This window comes from Esox lucius, chromosome 17 (genome assembly GCF_011004845.1).
Source record: "Esox lucius isolate fEsoLuc1 chromosome 17, fEsoLuc1.pri, whole genome shotgun sequence".
In the NCBI taxonomy this organism is placed as follows: Eukaryota; Metazoa; Chordata; class Actinopteri; order Esociformes; family Esocidae; genus Esox; species Esox lucius.
The window spans coordinates 40,551,698-40,573,663 of record NC_047585.1 but is presented as its reverse complement, the minus strand read 5'-3'; the positions used below and the strand labels follow the sequence as shown (position 1 = coordinate 40,573,663).

Sequence of the window (21,966 nt, the reverse complement as noted above, 5' to 3'; positions counted from 1 at the left end):
CGAGACGTTGGGAGAGTGGAGCAAGGAAGCAGACGGGAGGGCAAGAGGAAGAGAGGAGGTGGGGAGCGTGAGAGGAGGTGGGGAGCGTGAGAGGAAGATGGAGGATGATTGGGTCAGGCTAGTGACTGTACTATTAATATGAGCAAAGTCTGTTACAAATGTAAACAACACACCAGATAAAACCGTCCAAACAAGCACCTATCAACAGTGTTTATTATTGTTTTTTTGTTGCGGGAGCTTGTGTACCGGTCATTTATGTTGACGCGGTGCCCTAATGAAATTCTGTGGATGTGTTTGTGTTTGTGAGATAGTAGAAACAGATTGCTGTACTAGTAATTGGCGTTCATCTGGACTTGGCTGTTGACTGTTCCTAAAAGTTCTTCACAAAAACTGGAGAACAAAAAACAACAGGTCCGTAGCCAGAGCATAGATCTTCCACTGCCAAAGTTTCGGAACGAAAACAAATTCCCAGTCAGCTTTAAATCACTTTTGCATAATTCCTTCAAAAATCTTCCTCCTTTCACCTCCAACCTAACCACTATAAATTTAAATGTTGTTTGTATAGGATACAAGGAGGAGGTCAATATAGATGTTCAATCCCTCTCTTGTCTTGCGGAGTCAATAGAGCAAATTGTTTCAGAGCATATGTGTTCTTGATCAAAGCAGCCTAGTTTCCGAGCTTTTGACTTTGATTTATTCCAGGGAGCTGCATATTTGTGTGTTCGACTTGTAGACCCATTAACAACAACTTGTGGTTGACTGTTTTTTGTCCAGTTGGGTCATTATTCATAAATAAACGTGTTCTTATGTGACGTGTGTCCTGGCTCACCAACCATCCGTACCTTCTGTTCCTCCTGACCCAACAGAACACCCTGGATGCATATCCCTGTGGATCCGACCACACGCCGAGTCCAATGGCCAGCCGCGTCCCGGTGGAAGCCGAGCCGATTTTGAACAGCCCGTCGGCGCGTCTCACCGCCGTGGCTGTCAGCGTGAGGGCGGGACATACCATCGCCTTCCTGGGGGACTCTAAGGGGAACCTGCGCAAGGTACACACCCGATGGGTGAAACTGGTGGAGACACATGTTTGAGATGCTATGGTTTCTCTTTGGGGCTAGTCCTAACACTTCCTAACTGGAACCTAATCCTCCTGACCGGCCATTGTGACCCTAGTGGTGTCTCTTCTAGTGAACACCTCGGAAGGTTCCTTACTGGTTGTTCCTTGGAGCTGTGTCCGGTATCTGTTTTTATTCAGTACATTCCATTGCTGGAAATGAGCCTTTGATAAAATAACTAAAGATCCAGCAACAACACTGACTCGCCCAGATATTCACAGCCAACATGCCAGTCAGACACGCGCACGCGCACGCGCACGCACACACACACACACACACACACACACACACACACACACACACACACACAGAGCAACAGAACAAACATAGCACTCCAGAAATAATAGCAGGAGCAAATCGACCAGCTAACTAATGGGTCTAAGTGGTTCTTAGTGTGTTTTTGTCTTTCCCTGGTTCTGTCCACTAACACTTGCACTGTTGTTAAAGGACAATGAGAACCCTACTCACTCCCCCTTTTCTTTGGCTGTTCATTATCACCCCCCAGTTCACTCTCTTTCCCTTCTTGGTGTGTTTTAGTCGTCCAGTGACATGGGCCCTTGTCATTAAGCCCTCCATTGTTTTGGGACAAAGCTCTGTAAACCACCACAGTGGGTGACATCACTGGTCCCTCTAATATTGAAGAGTGGCAGCATGGACTGTCACTATTGTTGAACACGCACACTAAGAATTATTTTTCTATGTGATGCCGGTACCATCCATTAGATACAGGCTACAGGGACCATTCAAACTCAGCAGCTGCGAGCGGCCCGGGAACAATAAATCCTGGACTTTGGGGTGGCCATGTTTGGCCGCAATAAATCCTGTCAGCTTGGTTGGCGTGTTGGCTGGGCTAAGTCCTGTCAAATGGGTTGCCTTGTTGGCTGGCGCCAGTCCTGTTGGTTGGCTGGGTAGTTTGGATGGCATTAAGCATAATCCACTGGGTGCTGCGTTGCGCCAGGCTCACAGAAAGCTGGCGTGGGCAGGAGGCATGGTTTTCTGCGGTGCCAAGGGCTGGTGTGGAGCAGAGGTCACGGTGGGGGTCACACAGAGACGTATCTTCAGGGGTTCACCCGTAGTCACACACTGTGGAGAGAGAGGGAATGTTGTGATGTCACAGAGAGGAGGAGGAGGAGGTGGATGGGAGGGAGGGATGGCGTGAGGGAGAGTAAAGACCGAAAAAATTAGAAAAAAGGCTAGATGAAACTTCCTCTGGTTTTACCCAACATTCCGCCAGGAAACTTCCACCCCTCTTCGTTATGAACATGGATCGAGTATACATTAATTGGTGGAAACCCATTACTCTCCGCAAAGGCAAGGATGTGTACTTACAGTATTTACTAGTTTTGTACGGTATACCCAAACTTTGGTAGTCAAACGATTCTGTACCCAAGGTTTTGTGAGGTTTGGTAATTTGCTAAAACCAGCCTATAAACAGGAATATAAAATCCAATATATCTTTTAAATGTTACCCTTTTAACAAACATAAGTTACACATCTTCACACTTAAAGTATATTTCCTTTTATTTTACCCATTTTTGTAGTGAGTTATGGGTTTTAATTTTACTGTCACAGAAGCCGTCTCGTCTTCATATTATGCTACAGTAAGCTCCCCAAAGGTCGCTACTCAAAACTAAAAATAAGTATTTGAACGCTAATGCAGACAAACTTTTTTGATCAGACAACCCATTGTTTAACACATGCTAAAATCAAGGGGAAAATTGTTTCAATGTTTTTTTTTATGTTTGTTTGTTTGTTTATTTGTAATGGGGCTCAGGTTTCGTTTTTATCGTTTTAGATAAGACAATTTTAATATTAAACCTCGTATTGGTCTTGAAGTCAACATGTTGGTGTTAACACAACGCTTATAATTATACTGTGCAAGTTTATAGCGATAGTAACACAGTCTTCCTTATAGTTTATAGCGATAGTAACACAGTCTTCTCTCTACAGAAAGTGTCTTACGCTATCAGTTAGTGCCTTGTATGGTTTTTGTCAGTGGCTGCACTGCGCTTGTGACCAGGGCTGGACGTAGTGGAGCAGAGAGGGAAGATCTGTAAGAACAATGACAGCCCATTAACAGTATTTGCACACGCTGACCCACAGAACCGCAATTCTGACCACTGTGGACATGAGTCACGTTCATGTCTGGCTGAAACGACTTCATGACTTAAGGCTTCGTTGTGTGTCACAGTCTGTGTCATTTGCTGCCCGGCAACACGCAACGGCCCTCCTTGACAACCCTACTACGGGATGGGCCAACCACATGGTTCCTCTTGGTTGGCCCCGCCCACAGCATTTAAAGCTACCTGAGGAGAAAGATTAATGAATGTTACTTTCACAAGGCCGACGAGGGAAACAAAATTGTGGTCGGAAAGAGGTATTTTGAAGAGTGGATTTCTGAAATCAATTAATTGTATCTGGCCGTTCATGTAATTCCAATGTCACATTTCATTATTAACCTCCGAAGGCCAAAGGTCATAAGAGCACCTGTCACCAAGACAGGAAATGTCCAATTTCCTCCCAAGTTAAACAGAGCTACATGTCAAAAAGCAGCACAATAATTGAAATAATGAATTAGTAGGAGATATACGTGGTAGACTTACTGTAGCCAAGGACAAGCCTCGTCCTTTGGAATGACTTTTCTTCTCAGTAATTTATTTCCTGTGTTTGAGGGCTGCAAAATGCACTTGACACTTCAATCTTGTTGGATTGATGGATCACTTTCCTTCTACTCTGTTGACTCTCACTCTTTCCGGTGCCATTCAGCCAGGGTCTATAATGACCTGTCAAATTCTCTATAGTAGTGGCTTAAAATGGTCCCAATGGAATACAAACATTTTTCGTTGCATATTTAAGAATGTCTGGTGACTTGAGTCACAAGAATGTTAAAACATTTATTTATTTAAAGTGTTTTATTAGAAGCAATGAAAGTCATCCCCCAACAGTTATGATTTGTGGATTTGTGTGTATAATGGGATTATTATTAGAAATTGGCTTTAGAACGATCCAAATATAATCTTGTTTTGATGGATGGTTTCATTGTGCGATGTGGAGTTATTTTAAATACCATTCAATAAGATTGGGTTTCTTAAGTTGTGGAAAATGAGCAGGGACTCTGCTGTCCTAGCTTCAGGCGGAAAACTGCTGGTTTGATCATTGCGGTGCCTGGACAGAGAAGAACTCTGATTGGGCTGAGTGGGATCTGCCCTCCTATGGGAATGAGACGGCAAAGAGATTAGAGGTGGCAGAACAGGCCTTCGCTCAGGGAAGATCAGCTCGATCTTGTTGAGGTTGAGCTTGAAGTGGTGGGCTGACATCCAACCAGAGAAATTTAGAAATATTCAGTCAATATCTGACAGATTAACCAATTGTATCATCACGGTCCAAAAAAACCATTTAAACAATTTATATGAACACTGCTACTTTCCTGCTGGTTCCTCTGTGTGCAAGTAGGAGGCCTTCCTTACGATTGATGTGGGTTAATGTGCTTGACGGCTTCTCCATAGGGTCAGGTTATGTCAGTTACTGCAAGCCTTACATTATCATGTTACTGTAGTCTCTGCTAATGGCATTACTGCACTCCTCCCTTCCTCTTCTCACTGTCCCACACTTTCTCAATTCAGGACCCCCGCAACAATCCTCCTCCATGTGAAAATATGTTTCGGACCAGGTGTGTGTAGTGAATGTTTGAGTGTGTCAGTCAGTCTGTAAAAGTCTGTGCGTGTGTCTGGGATGTGTGTGTGTGTGTTCTTTTCAGTATCTGTACGTCCAGATGAAGCTGACAGATGATGGAATCTATGCAGGGCCAGACATGCGCCCAATAATGCGCCATGATGAGATAATCCTATTCTGTTGGATGGCAGAGGGGGAGTCAGGTCAGCTGTGCCGCCTGTCGCGTGTTCTCTGATCCCATCGTTCATCAGAGGCTTTCCAATAACAGGCATTAATTATATACTGAAGCCCTGTCAGTGCCCCCGACATGGCAGACCAGAAGCCCTGTCAGTGCCCCCGACATGGCAGACCAGAAGCCTTGTCAGTGCCCCCGACATGGCAGACCAGAAGCCCTGTCAGTGCCCCCGACATGGCAGACCAGAAGCCCTGTCAGTGCCCCCGACATGGCAGACCAGAAGCCCTGTCAGTGCCCCCGACATGGCAGACCAGAAGCCCTGTCAGTGCCCCCGACATGGCAGACCAGAGAGCCCTGTCAGTGCCCCCGACATGGCAGACCAGAGAGCCCTGTCAGTGCCCCCGACATGGCAGACCAGAGAGCCCTGTCAGTGCCCCCGACATGGCAGACCAGGAGCCCTGTCAGTGCCCCCGACATGGCAGACCAGAGAGCCCTGTCAGTGCCCCCGACATGGCAGACCAGGAGCCCTGTCAGTGCCCCCGACATGGCAGACCAGGAGCCCTGTCAGTGCCCCCGACATGGCAGACCAGAAGCCCTGTCAGTGCCCCCGACATGGCAGACCAGAGAGCCCTGTCAGTGCCCCCGACATGGCAGACCAGAGAGCCCTGTCAGTGCCCCCGACATGGCAGACCAGGAGCCCTGTCAGTGCCCCCGACATGGCAGACCAGAGAGCCCTGTCAGTGCCCCCCACATGGCAGACCAGAACCAAGCATCTAAAATAAGATTCCTGCCTCTTCAAAGGGGAGCAGGTTTTTGGCGTCGACATGTCCGATTGGGCTTTCAAGAAATGCCAAGACAAATCTTCCATACACACGGATTGAAGTAATATTCAGACAGTTGCTTGCGCGCGCGCGCACACACACACACACCCACACACACACAATCTCGTTTGAAACCAACAAAATACCTCATACATTAACAACATTGATATTAGGGTGCTCGTTTTTGGGGTGCATGTAACTGACGATGCCACATGTCTCTCTGCATCCCTCCTTTTCCCTTTATTCACTCAGTTCCTTCAGTATTTTAGAACTGGGGGTGTGTATGTACCCCCCATGTTTTCTCTGCCAAAATGAAATGTTCCTAACAGGTTCCTTGACCTTCTGTCTGTCCTCCAGGTGTTCCTGGGGCCTAGTGGGGAGGTGGAGGAGTATGCCGTTGTCTCCATCCAGCCCAACTCCCCCATCAGCTCTGACCTGGTTCTGGATCATTCTGAGGAGCACCTCTTTGTTATGACCTCCACCACTGTAAGTCAGCCTGCTCCTCCGTCAGTTAGAGCTGTCCTGCTAACGTGACTGACTGCTCTGTCTGTTGTCCTCCGTCAGTTAGAGCTGTCCTGCTAACGTGACTGACTGCTCTGTCGGTTGTCCTCCGTCAGTTAGAGCTGTCCTGCTAACGTGACTGACTGCTCTGTCTGTTGTCCTCCGTCAGTTAGAGCTGTCCTGCTAACGTGACTGACTGCTCTGTCTGTTGTCCTCCGTCAGTTAGAGCTGTCCTGCTAACTTGACTGACTGCTCTGTCTGTTGTCCTCCGTCAGTTAGAGCTGTCCTGCTAACGTGACTGACTGCTCTGTCTGTTAGTCCTTCGTCAGTTAGAGCTGTCCTCCTAACGTGACTGACTGCTCTGTCTGTTGTCCTCCGTCAGTTAGAGCTGTCCTGCTAACGTGACTGACTGCTCTGTCTGTTGTCCTTCGTCAGTTAGAGCTGTCCTCCTAACGTGACTGACTGCTCTGTCTGTTGTCCTTCGTCAGTTAGAGCTGTCCTCCTAACGTGACTGACTGCTCTGTCTGTTGTCCTCCGTCAGTTAGAGCTGTCCTGCTAACGTGACTGACTGCTCTGTCTGTTGTCCTCCGTCAGTTAGAGCTGTCCTCCTAACGTGACTGACTGCTCTGTCTGTTGTCCTTCGTCAGTTAGAGCTGTCCTCCTAACGTGACTGACTGCTCTGTCTGTTGTCCTTCGTCAGTTAGAGCTGTCCTCCTAACGTGACTGACTGCTCTGTCTGTTGTCCTCCGTCAGTTAGAGCTGTCCTGCTAACGTGACTGACTGCTCTGTCTGTTGTCCTCCGTCAGTTAGAGCTGTCCTGCTAACGTGACTGACTGCTCTGTCTGTTGTCCTCCGTCAGTTAGAGCTGTCCTGCTAACGTGACTGACTGCTCTGTCTGTTGTCCTCCGTCAGTTAGAGCTGTCCTGCTAACGTGACTGACTGCTCTGTCTGTTGTCCTCCGTCAGTTAGAGCTGTCCTGCTAACGTGACTGACTGCTCTGTCTGTTAGTCCAGATGAGTCCCACTTCTGACACTGTGGCACAACGGTGTTCCTGTCGTCCCTCCACACAGGGATGACTGCATTCATATTATCCACACGAGGCAGTGTTTTCACCAGCGTACAGTAGTGGTTAGAGGGTTGAGCTGGAAATTCAAAAAGTTGCCTTTTTTAGTTCTAGGGCAAACGAGGTGAAAAACCCGGCAATGCGCTGTTGAACCACATCAACCTAAGTGCGACCAGTTGTAGGCAACGGTCAGGTTTTTCCTGAAATGTGTTCTCCCTGGTCTCGGCTCAGGGCGGTCTCATCGTCACACACTGGAAAAAGGTGACACGATGAACGTTGCCTGTTGTTGTTTCGTTTACAGCTGCAGAAGAGACCGGTGGCTGAGTGTCACAAACACCTGGACTGCCAGGAATGTCTGTCAGCTCATGACCCTTACTGTGGATGGTGTGTCCTGGAGGGGAGGTGAGACGCTTCTTCTCAATTCATCACTACAAAACACGTAGGCCCCTGAAAGTCAAACCAAGGCCATTTATTTGGGTAGTACGCATTTTAATTTAGAGAAAATATATACATATAAATACATGAAATTTATATATTTTATTAATTTCTTTTTTTTTTTTACAAATAAATCACTTTAGTTTGACTTTCAGGTGCACAGTACTGTACATGACAACTTTTAGTGTCAGGTGATGTATGATTATTAAACCATAACCAATTAAAAATGTTTTCCATGTAATCAACCCTATCCTGTACTTGACTAAAATAACACAGTGGAGTCCCAGGGATCAGGGGGAACTCTTTACCCCTGGTATCACACCCAACATGGTCAAAGAAGGGATTTGTAACAGCCCTCGGGATACAGTATTCAGTGTTTACCGTGTGGTCATCCAATACAGTAGTCAGTTGTATTTATAGGCCTTGTAGTTATAGGTCTTCCTTCACGTAGCAGTTGACCACACCCAGGCTTTTTGCCACACACTCGAAACTGAGCACATAAACAACACAGAATGACCAGGAAGTAATCAGGCTCAACAACAGCACATGATGCTGGCCCAGTCCTGATCAGTGTTCTTTTTACTAACTCAACTAGTTGTTTACTGTCTGTTTAGCTATCTCCTTTGATTTCTCGTTCCCCCATCACACTCTCCTTTTCTTCCTACACAGTGCCATCCTTCTCTCCTTTCTCTCCCTTTTTCTCATTACCCTCACCCGGTTATACCCTCACATGGTTATAACCGGTTATACCCTCGCCAGGTTCTACCCAGTTATTCCCTCACCTCGCCATGTTATACCCGGTTATCCCCTCGCCAGGTTATACCCGGTTATCCCCTCGCCAGGTTATACCCGGTTATCCCCTCGCCAGGTTATACCCGGTTATCCCCTCGCCAGGTTATACCCGGTTATCCCCTCGCCAGGTTCTACCCGGTTATCCCCTCGCCAGGTTCTACCCGGTTATCCCCTCGCCAGGTTCTACCCGTTTATACCCTCGCCAGGTTCTACCCGTTTATACCCTCGCCAGGTTCTACCCTCACCATGTTATACCAGTTTCTACCCTCAACCAGTTGTACCAGTTTCTACCCTCACACGGTTCTACCCTCGCCAGGTTCTACCCGTTTATACCCTCGCCAGGTTCTACCCTCACCATGTTATACCCATTTCTACCCTCAACCAGTTGTACCAGTTTCAACCCTCAACCAGTTGTACCAGTTTCTACCCTCACCCGGTTATGGCCTCACTAGCTGTGGCCTGGATGGACACTGAGAGCGTGGGGGAAAAGATTCTCTAGAGTGTTGAAACCAAAATCTAAACATTAGACATGAATGCCAAGCACTATGTATTGTGAAACCAAGGTGCTACTTATTACCTGACTAATACCACCTCTACGGTGAAGTGTGTTGGTGGGTGCATCATGCCATGGGGATGCTTCTCCGCTGCAGGGACTGGGAAACCGGTAATTGTATGGTGTGATGTTTTGTCTGAAGTAATGTATTGCATGGGGATGATATTGTATGATAATGTGCTGTATGAAGGATAATAATTCTCTAGTGATGTATGGTAATGTATTGGATGGGGTTGGTCATTCCATGATAACGTATCGTATGCGGGATAGTAATTCTGTGGTTATGTATCATAGGTGTGGGCTGCAGTCTCAGTGTTCCCGTGGGGCCCAGGGGAGCCAGTGGTTGTGGAGCTTTGACATGGAGCAGCAGTGTCTCAGTGTCCAGACCCTCAGCCCCTCCAACATCAGCCGAGAGGAGACCAGAAGTGTACGTGTGTGTGCGTGCGTTCATGTGCATGTGAGGCATTGCTAATGTCCCGAGCACTCCTTGGAGTGTGTGCATGGGCCTCGGTTGGTGGAGAGCAGAGTCACAAGCTGATTTACCCCCTTTGTAACAGCAGAGATGGTTATCAGACATCAGTGGCCCTGCCTCAACTCAGTATGACAGCCATCCGAATGAATAATGTTCAGAGTGCTCCGGATCTGGGGAGCTCCACAGATAAATCACGTGAGACGACGTGTACCATCTGACATTGAAGATGGGAGATTGGTGGATGGATAACAGGAGGGGAGCGTCATTGGACAGATAAACACCGGAGACACTGTACCTTCAGTGTGTCTCGGTAGTTTAAATAGAAATGAAGGCGTTCTTGTATCTGCTGTTTGGTCAGGGGGTAGAGTGATATGGGAGATTTTTGGGGATTTGCGTAGATCATTCACTTTCTGGTCTTTCACCCTCTCCTTCCTCTTGCCTCGTCCCTCAGATCTCCATGTCAGTCCCACGCCTGCCCCTCCTGGAAGAGGAGGAGTCCTACTCCTGTTTCTTCCATGGTTCTGAGAGTCCCGCCACTGTCACAGACACTGGTGTGATCTGCCGCTCCCCGGACCCCCCGGGGGTGCCCGCCGTGCCCCCCGGACAAGGTGAGAGATGAGCCTGGGACATCCCTGGTGCCAAGCATGGAACCTGGATCACTGGCGTGTGCGTGCGTGCGTGCGTGCGCGTGTGTTGGCCAGTCACTGTTGTTTTTACACTGTAAGCAACAGCACTAACTATAATCACATAGCAGATGCTGTGCACACAGACAGACACGCACAGACAGACACGCACAGACAGACACGCACACAGACAGACACGCACACAGACAGACACGCACACAGACAGACACGCACACAGACAGACAGACACGCACACAGACAGACAGACACGCACACAGACAGACAGACACGCACACAGACAGACAGACACGCACACAGACAGACAGACACGCACACAGACAGACAGACGCGCACATGCACACAGACAGACGCGCACATGCACACAGACAGACGCGCACGCGCACACAGACAGACGCAGACGCGCACACAGACAGACGCAGACGCGCACACAGACAGACGCGCACACAGACAGACGCGCACACAGACACAGACGCGCACACAGACACAGACGCGCACACAGACAGACGCGCACACAGACACAGACGCGCACACAGACACAGACGCGCACACAGACAGACGCGCACACAGACAGACAGACAGACAGACAGACAGACAGGCACAGACACACACTTTTTACTAGTGAACTATTGTCTTGTACCTCCCCTTCCACCACTTACTCTTCTAATCTTTCTCTCTCCTGTCTGTCTTTTACCTGCCCCTCTGTTCTCTCCTGTCTGTCTTTTACCTGCCCCTCTGTTCTCTCCTGTCTGTCTTTTACCTGCCCCCCTCTGTTCTCTCCTGTCGGTCTTTTACCTGCCCCCCTCTGTTCTCTCTTGTCTGTCTTTTACCTGCCCCTCTGTTCTCTCCTGTCTGTCTTTTACCTGCCCCCCTCTGTTCTCTCTCCTGTCTGTCTTTTACCTGCCCCCCTCTGTTCTCTCTCCTGTCTGTCTTTTACCTGCCCCTCTGTTCTCTCCTGTCTGTCTTTTACCTGCCCCCCTCTGTTCTCTCCTGTCTGTCTTTTACCTGCCCCTCTGTTCTCTCCTGTCTGTCTTTTACCTGCCCCCCTCTGTTCTCTACTGTCTGTCTCTCTTTTTTCTCAAGTCACTCTGGTCTCTATCTCTCCAGTCTATCTTCTGTCTCCTCCTCGTTTTCCTCTCACTGTCTCTGTCTGGGTCCCATGAACCCTGTCTGTGTGTGGAGAGTGTAGGTTTGTTGTGGTTCTCAGGCCCTGGGTTTAAGGAAGTGGTCCTGTCAGTCTGTGGGGTTTAGTACAGACACGCAAACTTTGCAGCATGGGGGGTCCAATGATCCCACAGGTAGTACAAGGAGAAGTGTGTGTGTGTATGTGTGTGTGTGTGTGTGTGTGTGCGCTGCCTCCCACAGTAGGTTCCAGTGACCAGAACTCTGTTTATGTCTGGGTCTTTAGAACTGCAGATGGGTTCTATTACAGCTCTGTTGTGGCTCTCTTCTGGACCAGGCACACTCAGTTGGTGGCCAAAATGCAGCCCTATTCCCTACACCGTGCACTACATTGGACCTGGGCTCATAGCAGAATACGGGGGGGGTTTGGGACATATGCTCAACCTCTCACATTCTCGCCTTCTCACGCTGTTTTGAAGAACACAGTGCTTTTGGATACTCAGTCACGGCCTAGCTCTGTTTTTCAAACCTCCAAAGGACAAGGTTCTAAGACGATAAGCTTAGCCAAATATTTTCCATTTTTTTTGCCTGTTAGGAGATCAGAAGCCGGTTAGGGGTCCAGGGGATTTTTCTTTTATTTTGTATCTATAGAAAAATCTAAGTGAAAGTATCAAAATTAAATTCAAATTTAAAAAAACAATGTACTTGCTGTGATTTCAGCTGAAAGGCATTTTAGAAACAAAAATATACAGCCCTCCAAAATATTTAGTTAAAAAACACAGGCTGCAGCTGGGCTCCGCGAAATACAAATTGCCAATATACTGACAACAACTTAATGCACATTTCAGATACACCCAGCAGCAGTACCTTCACTCTTCACTGTCTTCATTCCGTCCGTTTCCTTCTCTCCTCAGATTTTGTCACCATAACGCTGTCCCTCCGTTTCCATGACATTGTGGTCACCGCGACAGAGTTCACCTTCTACGACTGTACTGCCGTCAAGCAGTTGTCAGGGAGTATGCCGTGAGTCCCGCCACGACACCTCCTCCCACTCCCACTCCTAGGCAGATCCCTGGCTGCTCTCATGTGCTCTTTAATACTGGTCTGTTTGCCCACACCGCTGCTTGACCTGGTACTTTCCTTGTACATAGTTTAGAGCGCCCCGATGGAGGGAAAAAAAAGTGGCCAGCGCTAATAGATTCGATTACACTAGGGACATAATTTTTTAACCACTGGCCCTTGATTGCCAGCAATTGGATTAGCCTGAGCTATCGGTGTGTGCTCCTTTTTCCTGTTTCTCCTATCTATTTCTTTCCCTTTTATATTCTACCCTTTTCTTTAAATACCCACTCCCTGTCTCGAACTCTCCATCTGCCCTTAATCTACCCTAACTGTCCTTTCCCTGCCTCCCTTCTTTTCTCCCTCCCTCTGTACATCCCTCCCCACCCCACTCTTTCTGTTCTGCTGTAACAGTCAAAGTGTGGTAACTGTCTCTTCAATTGTTCAACCCCGCTAGTTGCCGTGGTTGCGTGTTGAGTCGCTGGGGCTGCAACTGGTGTGTTCACCAGCATACCTGCACCCACAAGGCCACCTGTGACGAGGGAGTCATCATCTATAATGAACACGTAAGTCTCTCGCACACGCGCGCACACACAGATGCAAAGGACAGGTAGCAAGAGGTTGACCAGCACGCTGCACGTACACGCGAATGCACGTCACGGTAGTTGTGGAAGAAAAAAGAAGAGTGATGTCCTGACTCCGTGAAACGAACCACCGGTCGTGCCATGTTGCTTGCTGTTTGGTCCATCCAGAACACACTTGTGTGGCCCGGTAAATGTTGGCAGTTTTGGGCCAGTCGGTTGTCGAGTGAACCATAGTGGGGGGCATTAATATCCACCCATATTATCGCTGCATCTCATGTCCCAAAACGAGCAAGCATCCGGTATCACTAATACTCATTATTAATGACCCTCTAACCAAACGCATGAGTCTCATCACTGACTGGAACACTGACATCCTTCAGAATATTTTATGTCCGATATGGAGTGTTTATTTTTGAGTTTCCTTTAGCTGTTTATTTTCTGTCTCACCCTCTCCTCCATGTCTCCCCCCCCCCAACATCTCCCCCTCCATCATCCATTCATCTCCCAGTTCCAACTCCCCACCTCAGCTCCTCCCACAACCAAAGCCGTAATTCTAACAACAACTTCGCCATCCACGACTGTGGCCCCAACAACCACACTTGCACCGCCAACAACAACAACAACAACTTCAACAACAGAGGCAACAACTACTCCGCCCCCAACAACTACTCCGCCCCCAACAACTACTCCGCCCCCAACAACTACTCTGCCCCCAACAACTACTCTGCCCCCAACAACAACCCCGCCCCCAACAACAACAGCCGAAGCTACCACCCAGGAGCCTACATCAACACCCTTGCCTACAGACGTTCTGACCACCATCACCGTGGATCCCACAACAGCGTCCACCGCCGCCGTGCCAACAGAGACCCCTATCGCCCTGCCCCCTACAGATTTATCCCTAACGGCGAGCGCCATGCCCGAGACCACCACCGGCAAGGACGAGGAGCCGGCGGCCGCTGAAGACCTCGCCCTCGAGGCTGAAACTGAAGGCCCTGAAACGGTTACCCCCGACGACGTGGCGCTTGCCGCTGAAACCGAAGTGGCAACGGCGATGACCGAAGAGGACCAGCCATTGGGTGATCTGGCCACGCTGACCCCACTGGCGTTCCCCCCGGAGATATCCCCATTGGAGGTGGTCACCGTGTCGCCCGCCCAGGAACCGGACCAGTCTTCAGCTGTCGCGGAGCCTCCCATGGACCCGACCACGGCTGCCAGCCAGCCCCTTCACACCCCCTTCCTCCTGGGCGAACCAGGCGACTCAGATCCAACCTACCACCTGGACCTGACGGTGCCCCCCACCTCGCCACCGCTGGACCCGGAGCCCCCAACCGAACCAGAAGTTCTCGGGGTGGAAGTCGAGGGGGGTAAGGCGATGGAGAACGACTCCGTTGCCACGGTGCTGTCGGGCGACGGAGAGACCGCGGACCGCTCGCCTTCGGCCTCTGCCTACCCACAGCTCCTGGACACCGACTCGGAGCAGGAGTACCAGTACGACCCGGCTGACGCCTTCCTGCCGGTGAGTTTGAAATGGCCCGAAACCTCCACGTCCACCGTGCCTCCAGGCTGGAACCCCGGATCTCCCACTTCCCTGGCTGCTCCTCATGTTCTGCTTTTGTTGTCGCTCTCGACATTGTTGCTTCTGGTAAATCTACCCGGAAAAAATGGCTGCATTGGCGTAAGCTGAAGCGGTTGCTTTTTCGTGAATGTTTCCATTGTGTATTCTTGTTTCATAGGCACCATTTGGAAGATTCTTTTTTAGGCCTATATGATTTGATAGATTCAGTGGTTTTACGATAGGATAGAGGTTTTTTGCTGCAAGAGAAGTGGTCCAGATTCGAACCTATGCTACAGCACTGTGTGCCGGAGGCAGCAGCTCACTCCGCTTAAACAAGCTAGGCCACAATAGGTTCAATTTTATCAGTATTTTATCAAAAAGCATATCAGCTTATTACTTTGTTAATACTTAATCCAGAGAATGTTGAATGGTCTGAAGGGGTGTTCAGAACATGCGGTTTATTTTGGTTGCATTGTGTGTCCCTGTGCGTGAATGTGTTTACCGCGGCTGTGTTGTGGGGTGTAGGGGGACGAGGCCTCCTATGACAGCTGGGGTTTGGGCTCGTCTGCTTGCCCCTGTGTGGAGAGAGTTCAGGGGTCACCTCTGTTACCAGTCCGAGTGGAGAGGAAGATCACGTTGCTGGCCCGGAACCTTCACCTGTACCAGGTAAGAAAGTCTCTCAGACACACGCAGGCACGCACTGATGTTTCAGTTTTACGTTTTCAATAAGTTGACACAAATTTCTAAAAGCTCGTCGTTTTCAGATGTAAAAATAATAATGAATCAGTGAAATTCTATAACAGAAACTCTGTTTTTTACACCGATAAACTAAATGACAGTTGAAAAGGACATGAAATATTTTATGGTCAATGTGAGGTGAAGACCTCTGCTCGGTGAGGCGGGTCGTGACCCCTGTGTGTCTGTGGGTGTGTCTGTGGGTGTGTCCTTCGGCGTACAGGACAGAGACCTGGAATACGAGTGCGTGTTGGTGATCGAGGGCCGTACGGTGGTGGTGGACGCCTACGTGGAGACAGACGAGATGAACCCGTCTCTCTATGACATCACCTGTCAGCTGCACCAGGTGAGACACTGGACCATACACTGGGGCCTGGAGACACTGCAGAGGCCCACTGTCTCTGAGCTCTCTGACACTGCAGAGGCCCACTGTCTCTGAGCTCTCTGACACTGCAGAGGCCCACTGTCTCTGAGCTCTCTGACACTGCAGAGGCCCACTGTCTCTGAGCTCCCTTTTTTATGCACGTTTTTATCAAAGTGTTAGTCCTCCTTTTTTTGTGGTTCCTTCTGAAACCGTAGTGATTCTGTTGTCTGTCAGTATTCCTACTCCGCCCCAGTGGATCGGTACAATGCCATGGTGTATGTGAAGAGGCGGGACACCTTCCACGTGGACAGCTCCCCTGACTTGTATGGTGAGCCCTGCAGCCAGTCCCCGAGCCATTATGGCATTTGATTTGTTTGAGCCTGTTTTACGCCACATGCCAAGTAGTCCTTGAGTTTTCATTTTACTCAACCAACCAATTGTGGTTGTGTGAATTTTTTATCACGCTGTGTCCTGTGGTTTCTAATGCGGGCGCACACACACACACACACACACACACACACACAGGCAGGAATGTACAACACACTCATCCCACGTGTCTCCACCTAAGAAAGTACGGTCAACCCGAACTCCGCGTTCTAACGCCCACGTGTTTCGGCTAGCTGGCTCTGGTACGTTTCCGTCCTGGCGTGGACTCCAAAGGTGTACCCGTTAAAAGTTCTCCCTCTCCATCCCAGTGACCCTGTACGACTGTTCGGTGGGTCGGTCCGACTGCAGTCGGTGTCACACGGCGGACCCAGAGTATGGCTGCGTGTGGTGCGGCGGTCCCCAGTCCGCCTGTCTCTACGGAGACGCCTGCAGGGAGCCCATCGAGCAGACCTGTCCCGCCCCCCTCATCCACACGGTGAGTAGCCTTAGGTGCGCCGCTGCCACGGGGGCCGTCAGGGTCCACTGACGGGACTAACTGATCTGGGTAGAGAGGAGGACGTTTAACCCAACAGTTTGCTCTTTTCAGTTTAGGAGGATTAGTTTTGTTGTCGTATGTAGTGTATGTAGAAGGAGCAGTTCACATTTGTACATACCGGTGTTCCTGACACTGAAAGGGTCTGTCTTCCAAAGAAAAACTGTAATCCATGGCTCTGTTTTCGGTAAACAGTCTTTATGAACTCATCTTCTGCTAGGTTAATTTACAGAAAGCAGAAATTGGAGCATTTTATTTTGTAATGGGCAAGTCACAGTGAGGTAGCATCACACCGAATATGAATTTGATGAAGATTTGGGGAGGCCGACGAAGGCCCGCCTGTTCTCCAAGGTCCTTGTGAACTTGTACCGCAGCACAGTCGAGAGCATTCTGACCAACTGCGCCACAGTGTGGTTTGGCGGTTGCTCCGTGGCCGACCAGAAGGCCCTTGACATTGACATTGACATTTGTACTTGCATTTGCCTTCATTGCACATTTATACATCCCCCCCTATAACACATTGTTCTTAATTGTTTCACTTGTACATTTCCTGCCCTCTTCGATTTGCACGTTGGGTTAGATGCTAACTGTATCGTTGTACTACACTCGTACTTGTTCAATGGAAATGTTGAATCTAATCTAAAAAATAAAACATGCCCACATGCCACTCACATCCACTGGAACTGGTGGACGTCTTCTAGATGTGAAGACGTCCACCATTTAGCGGCTGGATGTGAAATAACATTTGTTTGGTTCCTCCCCCATGACAGATTGAGCCCCTGTCAGGCCTGGTGGAGGGGGGCACAGTGGTGACTATCTCTGGGTCCAACCTGGGACAGAAGGCGGAGGACATCCTGACCTCTGTTACGGTGGCTGGGGTCTCCTGCTCGGTCATGCCCCATCTTTATGAGGTCTCTTCCAGGTAATGACAAGTGTGTGTGTGTGTGTGTGTGTGTGTGTGTGATTTGGGGTCATGGTTTTGGGCTTATGGTCATACGGGACTTTCTGATTATGTCTCTGCCATATTGAAAGGTGAGTTTCATTGGATCCAAGTTCCACGATGCCTCCTCTCTCCACAGGATTGTGTGCCGAACAATGAACAGCGGGGGGGCGAGGGCGGGCCAGGTGTCAGTCCAGGTGAGCGGGGGGGGATTCGGCCTCTCCACCCAGAAGTTCAGCTACCAGGACCCGTTTGTGATGGGGGTGACCCCCCAGCGGGGTCCCAAGGCGGGGGGCACGTCCCTGACCATCACCGGAAGGAACCTGCTAACCGGACGGTCCTCTGACATCACCATTACCGTGGGCGGAGAGCCCTGTGTGATGTGAGTGAAACGCACATGAACACACACACACACACACGTTTGTGAATAACAGACATCCACATGGAAAAACATCCACGAAGACACACAAGCATTAATAACACAGAGACTCACTCACATTAATGACACGACCATTTGAATAACACACACACACACACACACACACAGAGGTATTGACCCGTCTTTCTCCTCCAGCATGTCTGAGGTCCGGGAGGACAGGGTGGTGTGTGTGACGAGCAGCAGCAACAGGACCGGGGAGCACCGGGTCACGTTTCGCTATGGCAACAGTCAGCGCCACCTCTATGATTCAGCGTACTACTACACCCACAACCCCAACATCACCCAGGCTGCCCCGGCCAAGAGCTTCCTCAGGTATGGCCTCGTTCCTACGTAGAAATAGAATTACCGGACCAGGCCACGGCAGAATTGCACTGTGTAGAAATAGAATTACCAGACCAGGCCACGGCAGTACTGCACTGTCCAGAAGTCTTAGGGACCTGAAATTCAAACTAAAGCCATTCAATTTGGGTAGTAAATGTAAAAAAAATAATAATAATATTGAGAGAATGCTAACTGTATGCAAAGCTGTCATCAAGGCAAAGAGTGGCTACTTTGAAGAATCAAAGTTGATACATGATTCTGTATGTTTTATTTCATGATGTCTTGATGTCTTCACTATTATTCTACAATTTGGACATTGGTAAAAATAAAGAGGTACCCTTGAATGAGTAGGTGTCCAAACTTTTGCCTGGTACTGTATATATTTAACATACCCCACTGAGGCTACCATATATAAACACTTGCTACCCAAATAAAAGGCCAACGTTCAACTTTCAGGTGCCTAAAACCTTTCCACAGTACTGTATTGGGCTTGTGATCAGAGCAATGTGCTCGTTTCCTTTCCTCATACCGGGTGTGGCGGCGGCTCCGCGCCCATGTAGAACCGGCATGTTTCAGGGAGTGTTTAACTCATGCGCTTCCTGTCTCTGTTCAGTGGAGGCCGTCTGGTCTACGTGTCGGGACACAACCTCGATGTGGTGCAGGACCCCCGGATGCTGGTCACCTCGTCCCCCTACGAGCCCTTCCCTCAGAGCAAGAAGAGGAGAAGGCGAAGGAGAAGTGGAGGAAGAAATGAGGTGACGGCCGACGACTTGCCGTTGAGGAATCCCGGGAACATTCCGGAACCCACCTGTCTCGGGGACTCTGCCTGCTCCGTCAAACAGGTATGTCCCAAGTGAGACCGGGTAAAGACGCCGTAGCCGCTGAGGTAAAGAGTGGTTGTGACTGACTGGTTGCTGTCTCCCGCTGCAGTACGTGGAACGCTGCGAGGTGAACTCTTCCAGTCTGATCCTCTGCCGCAGCCCGGCGGTGGAGCCCTCTGTGTGGGGCTCGCGGGTGGATGTGGTGTTCCTCCTGGACAACCTACATTTCCCGTTCAGCGCCGTCAACCCGCAAGGCGCCTTCAGCTACGAGCCTAACCCCAAGCTTCACCCTCTCAACCAGCAGGAACCTCTCAAGCCCTACCGCTACAACCCTGGAAGCTTCATCCAGCTGGAGGTTAGTATTCGCTCCTAGCTGCTACTCTTATATTTAGCTAAATCCGCTGCTGCGTCCATTCAGCTTTCAGTCTATCCACGTGCCGTTAATACCAGGGGGTTAGCATTAGCTCCTAATAAACAGTCAAGACAAGGGGATATAATGGAATGTCTTTTCATTATTTTATTTTTTATATTTTCTTCAATACTTTCCACTGAACTGATCTTGAGAGAAGATTCCTGGAAGACATTGCAGTGGAAAGTTGCAGTCGTAAAAATAAATGACCGTCATTCCATCCCCCAGTCTGGAGTACAGTTCAACGCTCACATGACAGGCTTAGATTGAGTAGTTGTTCCACTGAAGAGGAAATTAGAAAAGGGGTATTTTTTTTGTTTGCTCACAAGGTCCAACTGAGAATTGGCTTCATCCCAACGCCTCTGAATCGGAGAGGTCAGGTGAGCTACCACAGTAAGAAATCAGGGTTTACTCTTGGTTAGGGAGAGAACAACAGAGCCTTCACCCTGTCGCCGCTGCCACCCAATGTTGCATTATCTACTCTCCCCGCCCTCACCTGATTTCATCATGCACTCCCCTTTTGCCTTTCCCCCACTCCCTCCGACACCTCTCTCCATAGGGGGAGAACCTGGACCTGGCAATCACCAAAGAGGAGGTGGTGGTTCTGGTGGGGGAGGGTGTGTGTGCTGTGAAGACCCTGACCAGGAACCACTTATACTGTGAGCCCCCGCCCCTACAGCCCCTCCCGGGAGCACCCAACAGGAAACGCCAGGGCTCCGACACTCTGCCGGAGTTCACCGTGAGTCCACCACGCTGCTAGAAACATAGCCATCCACACCCAAACCCTCAAACCCAGGAGAAAACACACACTTGAGGAGCCAATTTCCAGAGACACACGTCTCAGGACACACAGTTGGTTGTGGAGGTTCTTTTCACTTGGTCCCGTCCGGCGTGGTTTCAGGGGGTACGGCTGATGGACGGGACATGATCAGACATCACCGACTCCCTTGTAGTCATGATCTCTGGCTCCGTGGCTGATGTGTGTGTGTGTGTGTGTGTTTACAGGTCCACATGGGCAACCTGAACTTCTCCCTGGGGAGGGTGCAGTATGACATCCTCAGCCCCTCCACCTTCCCCCTGGAGGCCCAGGTGGGTGTTGGGGTGGGGGCTTCCATCGTGGCTCTCATTGTCCTCATCATAGTGCTCATCTACAGGTAAGGGTGTGCGTGACTGTGTGTGCATGCAAAGATTGTTTTAAGTGATTCTTATTTACCTCAGAATGTGAGTGCAGTTGGAATGTGTGCTCGTGTGTTGACAGGAGGAAGAGTAAGCAGGCTCTGAGGGACTACAAGAAAGTCCAGATCCAGTTGGAGAACCTGGAGACCAGTGTGAGAGACCGCTGCAAGAAAGAGTTCACAGGTCAGATCCCAACACTAACTTATACAAAATGATGGGCGCAAACAATCCCGTTAGCGTCAATGTGCCGTGACCTATGATCTTGTGGTCATACCGTGGGTTTAATTATACTTAGGAAGTTATGCAGATTTGGGGAGGGCGGGTGTTACATGTAAGAAGAGTTGTTACTGCTGCGAAACAAAAGACTTGCCAGTTTAGTCAGACACACAGAGGACAGCCTAGACAGAACAGTGATTTAGAGGGTGCAGGTTTTTGTTCCAGCCCAGCACACCTGAATCTTCTCTGAAAGAGACAGATATGATGAGGGAAGAGGAGGCATTGTGATGTATCACTAATCCTCCATCCTCAGTTTTTTTAAGTCGGATAGAACTCGAGAAACCAGGTGTGTTTTTATCAAATGATCTACTTGTATAAACCCACTCTTTCTATGAAACCTCTGCAAAACTCTGTTAGGTTCTGACAAGTAAAACTTTAGCCACACTACTCGTCCGATGTTAACGTTCGCAGCTTTCAAACCGGTAACACAATTCCCAGAGTTAAGTTTGAACACCAACAGTCTGATTCAGTCACATCAGACAGAAGACATTGACAACATTTAAAACTAAGCCGAGTGATTTGTATGTAAGTGTCCTTTTTTGCCACCAACATCCACTTATTGCTTGGCCCATTTTGACCCAGATAACACTCTTAACCTTTGACCCCCCCCTCCCGCAGACCTGATGACGGAGATGATGGACATGTCCAGTGACCTGGTGGGCTCTGGCATTCCCTTCCTGGACTACCGGCGCTACGCCGAGCGTATCTTCTTCCCCGGCCACCGGGAGTCCCCCCTGCGCAGGGATCTGGACGTGCAGGAGTGTCGGCGCGCCACGGTAGAGCAGGGCCTCGTTCAGCTCTCCAACCTCCTCAACAGCAAACTCTTCCTCACCAAGGTACAGTGACAGTGACGAAGACACCGGGAGAATTTAGCCGGACTGCATTTTTTCTCCAGTGGGAGCATCTGGATCATGGAACAGCCTGCCAACCAGTTTGAGAGTACAGTCCTCTTAGCTAGCTTCTAGGGAAACCCGAAAACGTGGCTTAAGCCAAACCAAGTCAC

General features: G+C 49.6%; 1 protein-coding gene across 6 annotated transcripts in view; it reads left to right on the top strand.

The window, feature by feature from the left end:
* The window catches only part of plxnb1b (plexin b1b), an 88,933-nt gene that overhangs the window by 57,932 nt on the left and 9,035 nt on the right, over positions 1-21,966 (top strand). For all 6 annotated transcript variants that reach the window (XM_013138132.4, XM_029113905.2, XM_034287194.1 and 3 more), the window contains exons 5-25: positions 867-1,049; positions 6,141-6,269; positions 7,649-7,749; positions 9,422-9,554; positions 10,051-10,207; positions 12,277-12,385; positions 12,879-12,987; positions 13,514-14,524; positions 15,089-15,229; positions 15,522-15,644; positions 15,897-15,990; positions 16,358-16,524; positions 17,352-17,503; positions 17,661-17,903; positions 18,096-18,272; positions 18,895-19,123; positions 19,212-19,457; positions 20,071-20,250; positions 20,517-20,665; positions 20,770-20,870; positions 21,582-21,799. In XM_013138132.4, the coding sequence (XP_012993586.3) occupies positions 867-1,049; positions 6,141-6,269; positions 7,649-7,749; positions 9,422-9,554; positions 10,051-10,207; positions 12,277-12,385; positions 12,879-12,987; positions 13,514-14,524; positions 15,089-15,229; positions 15,522-15,644; positions 15,897-15,990; positions 16,358-16,524; positions 17,352-17,503; positions 17,661-17,903; positions 18,096-18,272; positions 18,895-19,123; positions 19,212-19,457; positions 20,071-20,250; positions 20,517-20,665; positions 20,770-20,870; positions 21,582-21,799 (4,152 nt within the window). The remainder of the gene's footprint in view (positions 1-866; positions 1,050-6,140; positions 6,270-7,648; positions 7,750-9,421; positions 9,555-10,050; positions 10,208-12,276; positions 12,386-12,878; positions 12,988-13,513; positions 14,525-15,088; positions 15,230-15,521; positions 15,645-15,896; positions 15,991-16,357; positions 16,525-17,351; positions 17,504-17,660; positions 17,904-18,095; positions 18,273-18,894; positions 19,124-19,211; positions 19,458-20,070; positions 20,251-20,516; positions 20,666-20,769; positions 20,871-21,581; positions 21,800-21,966) is intronic.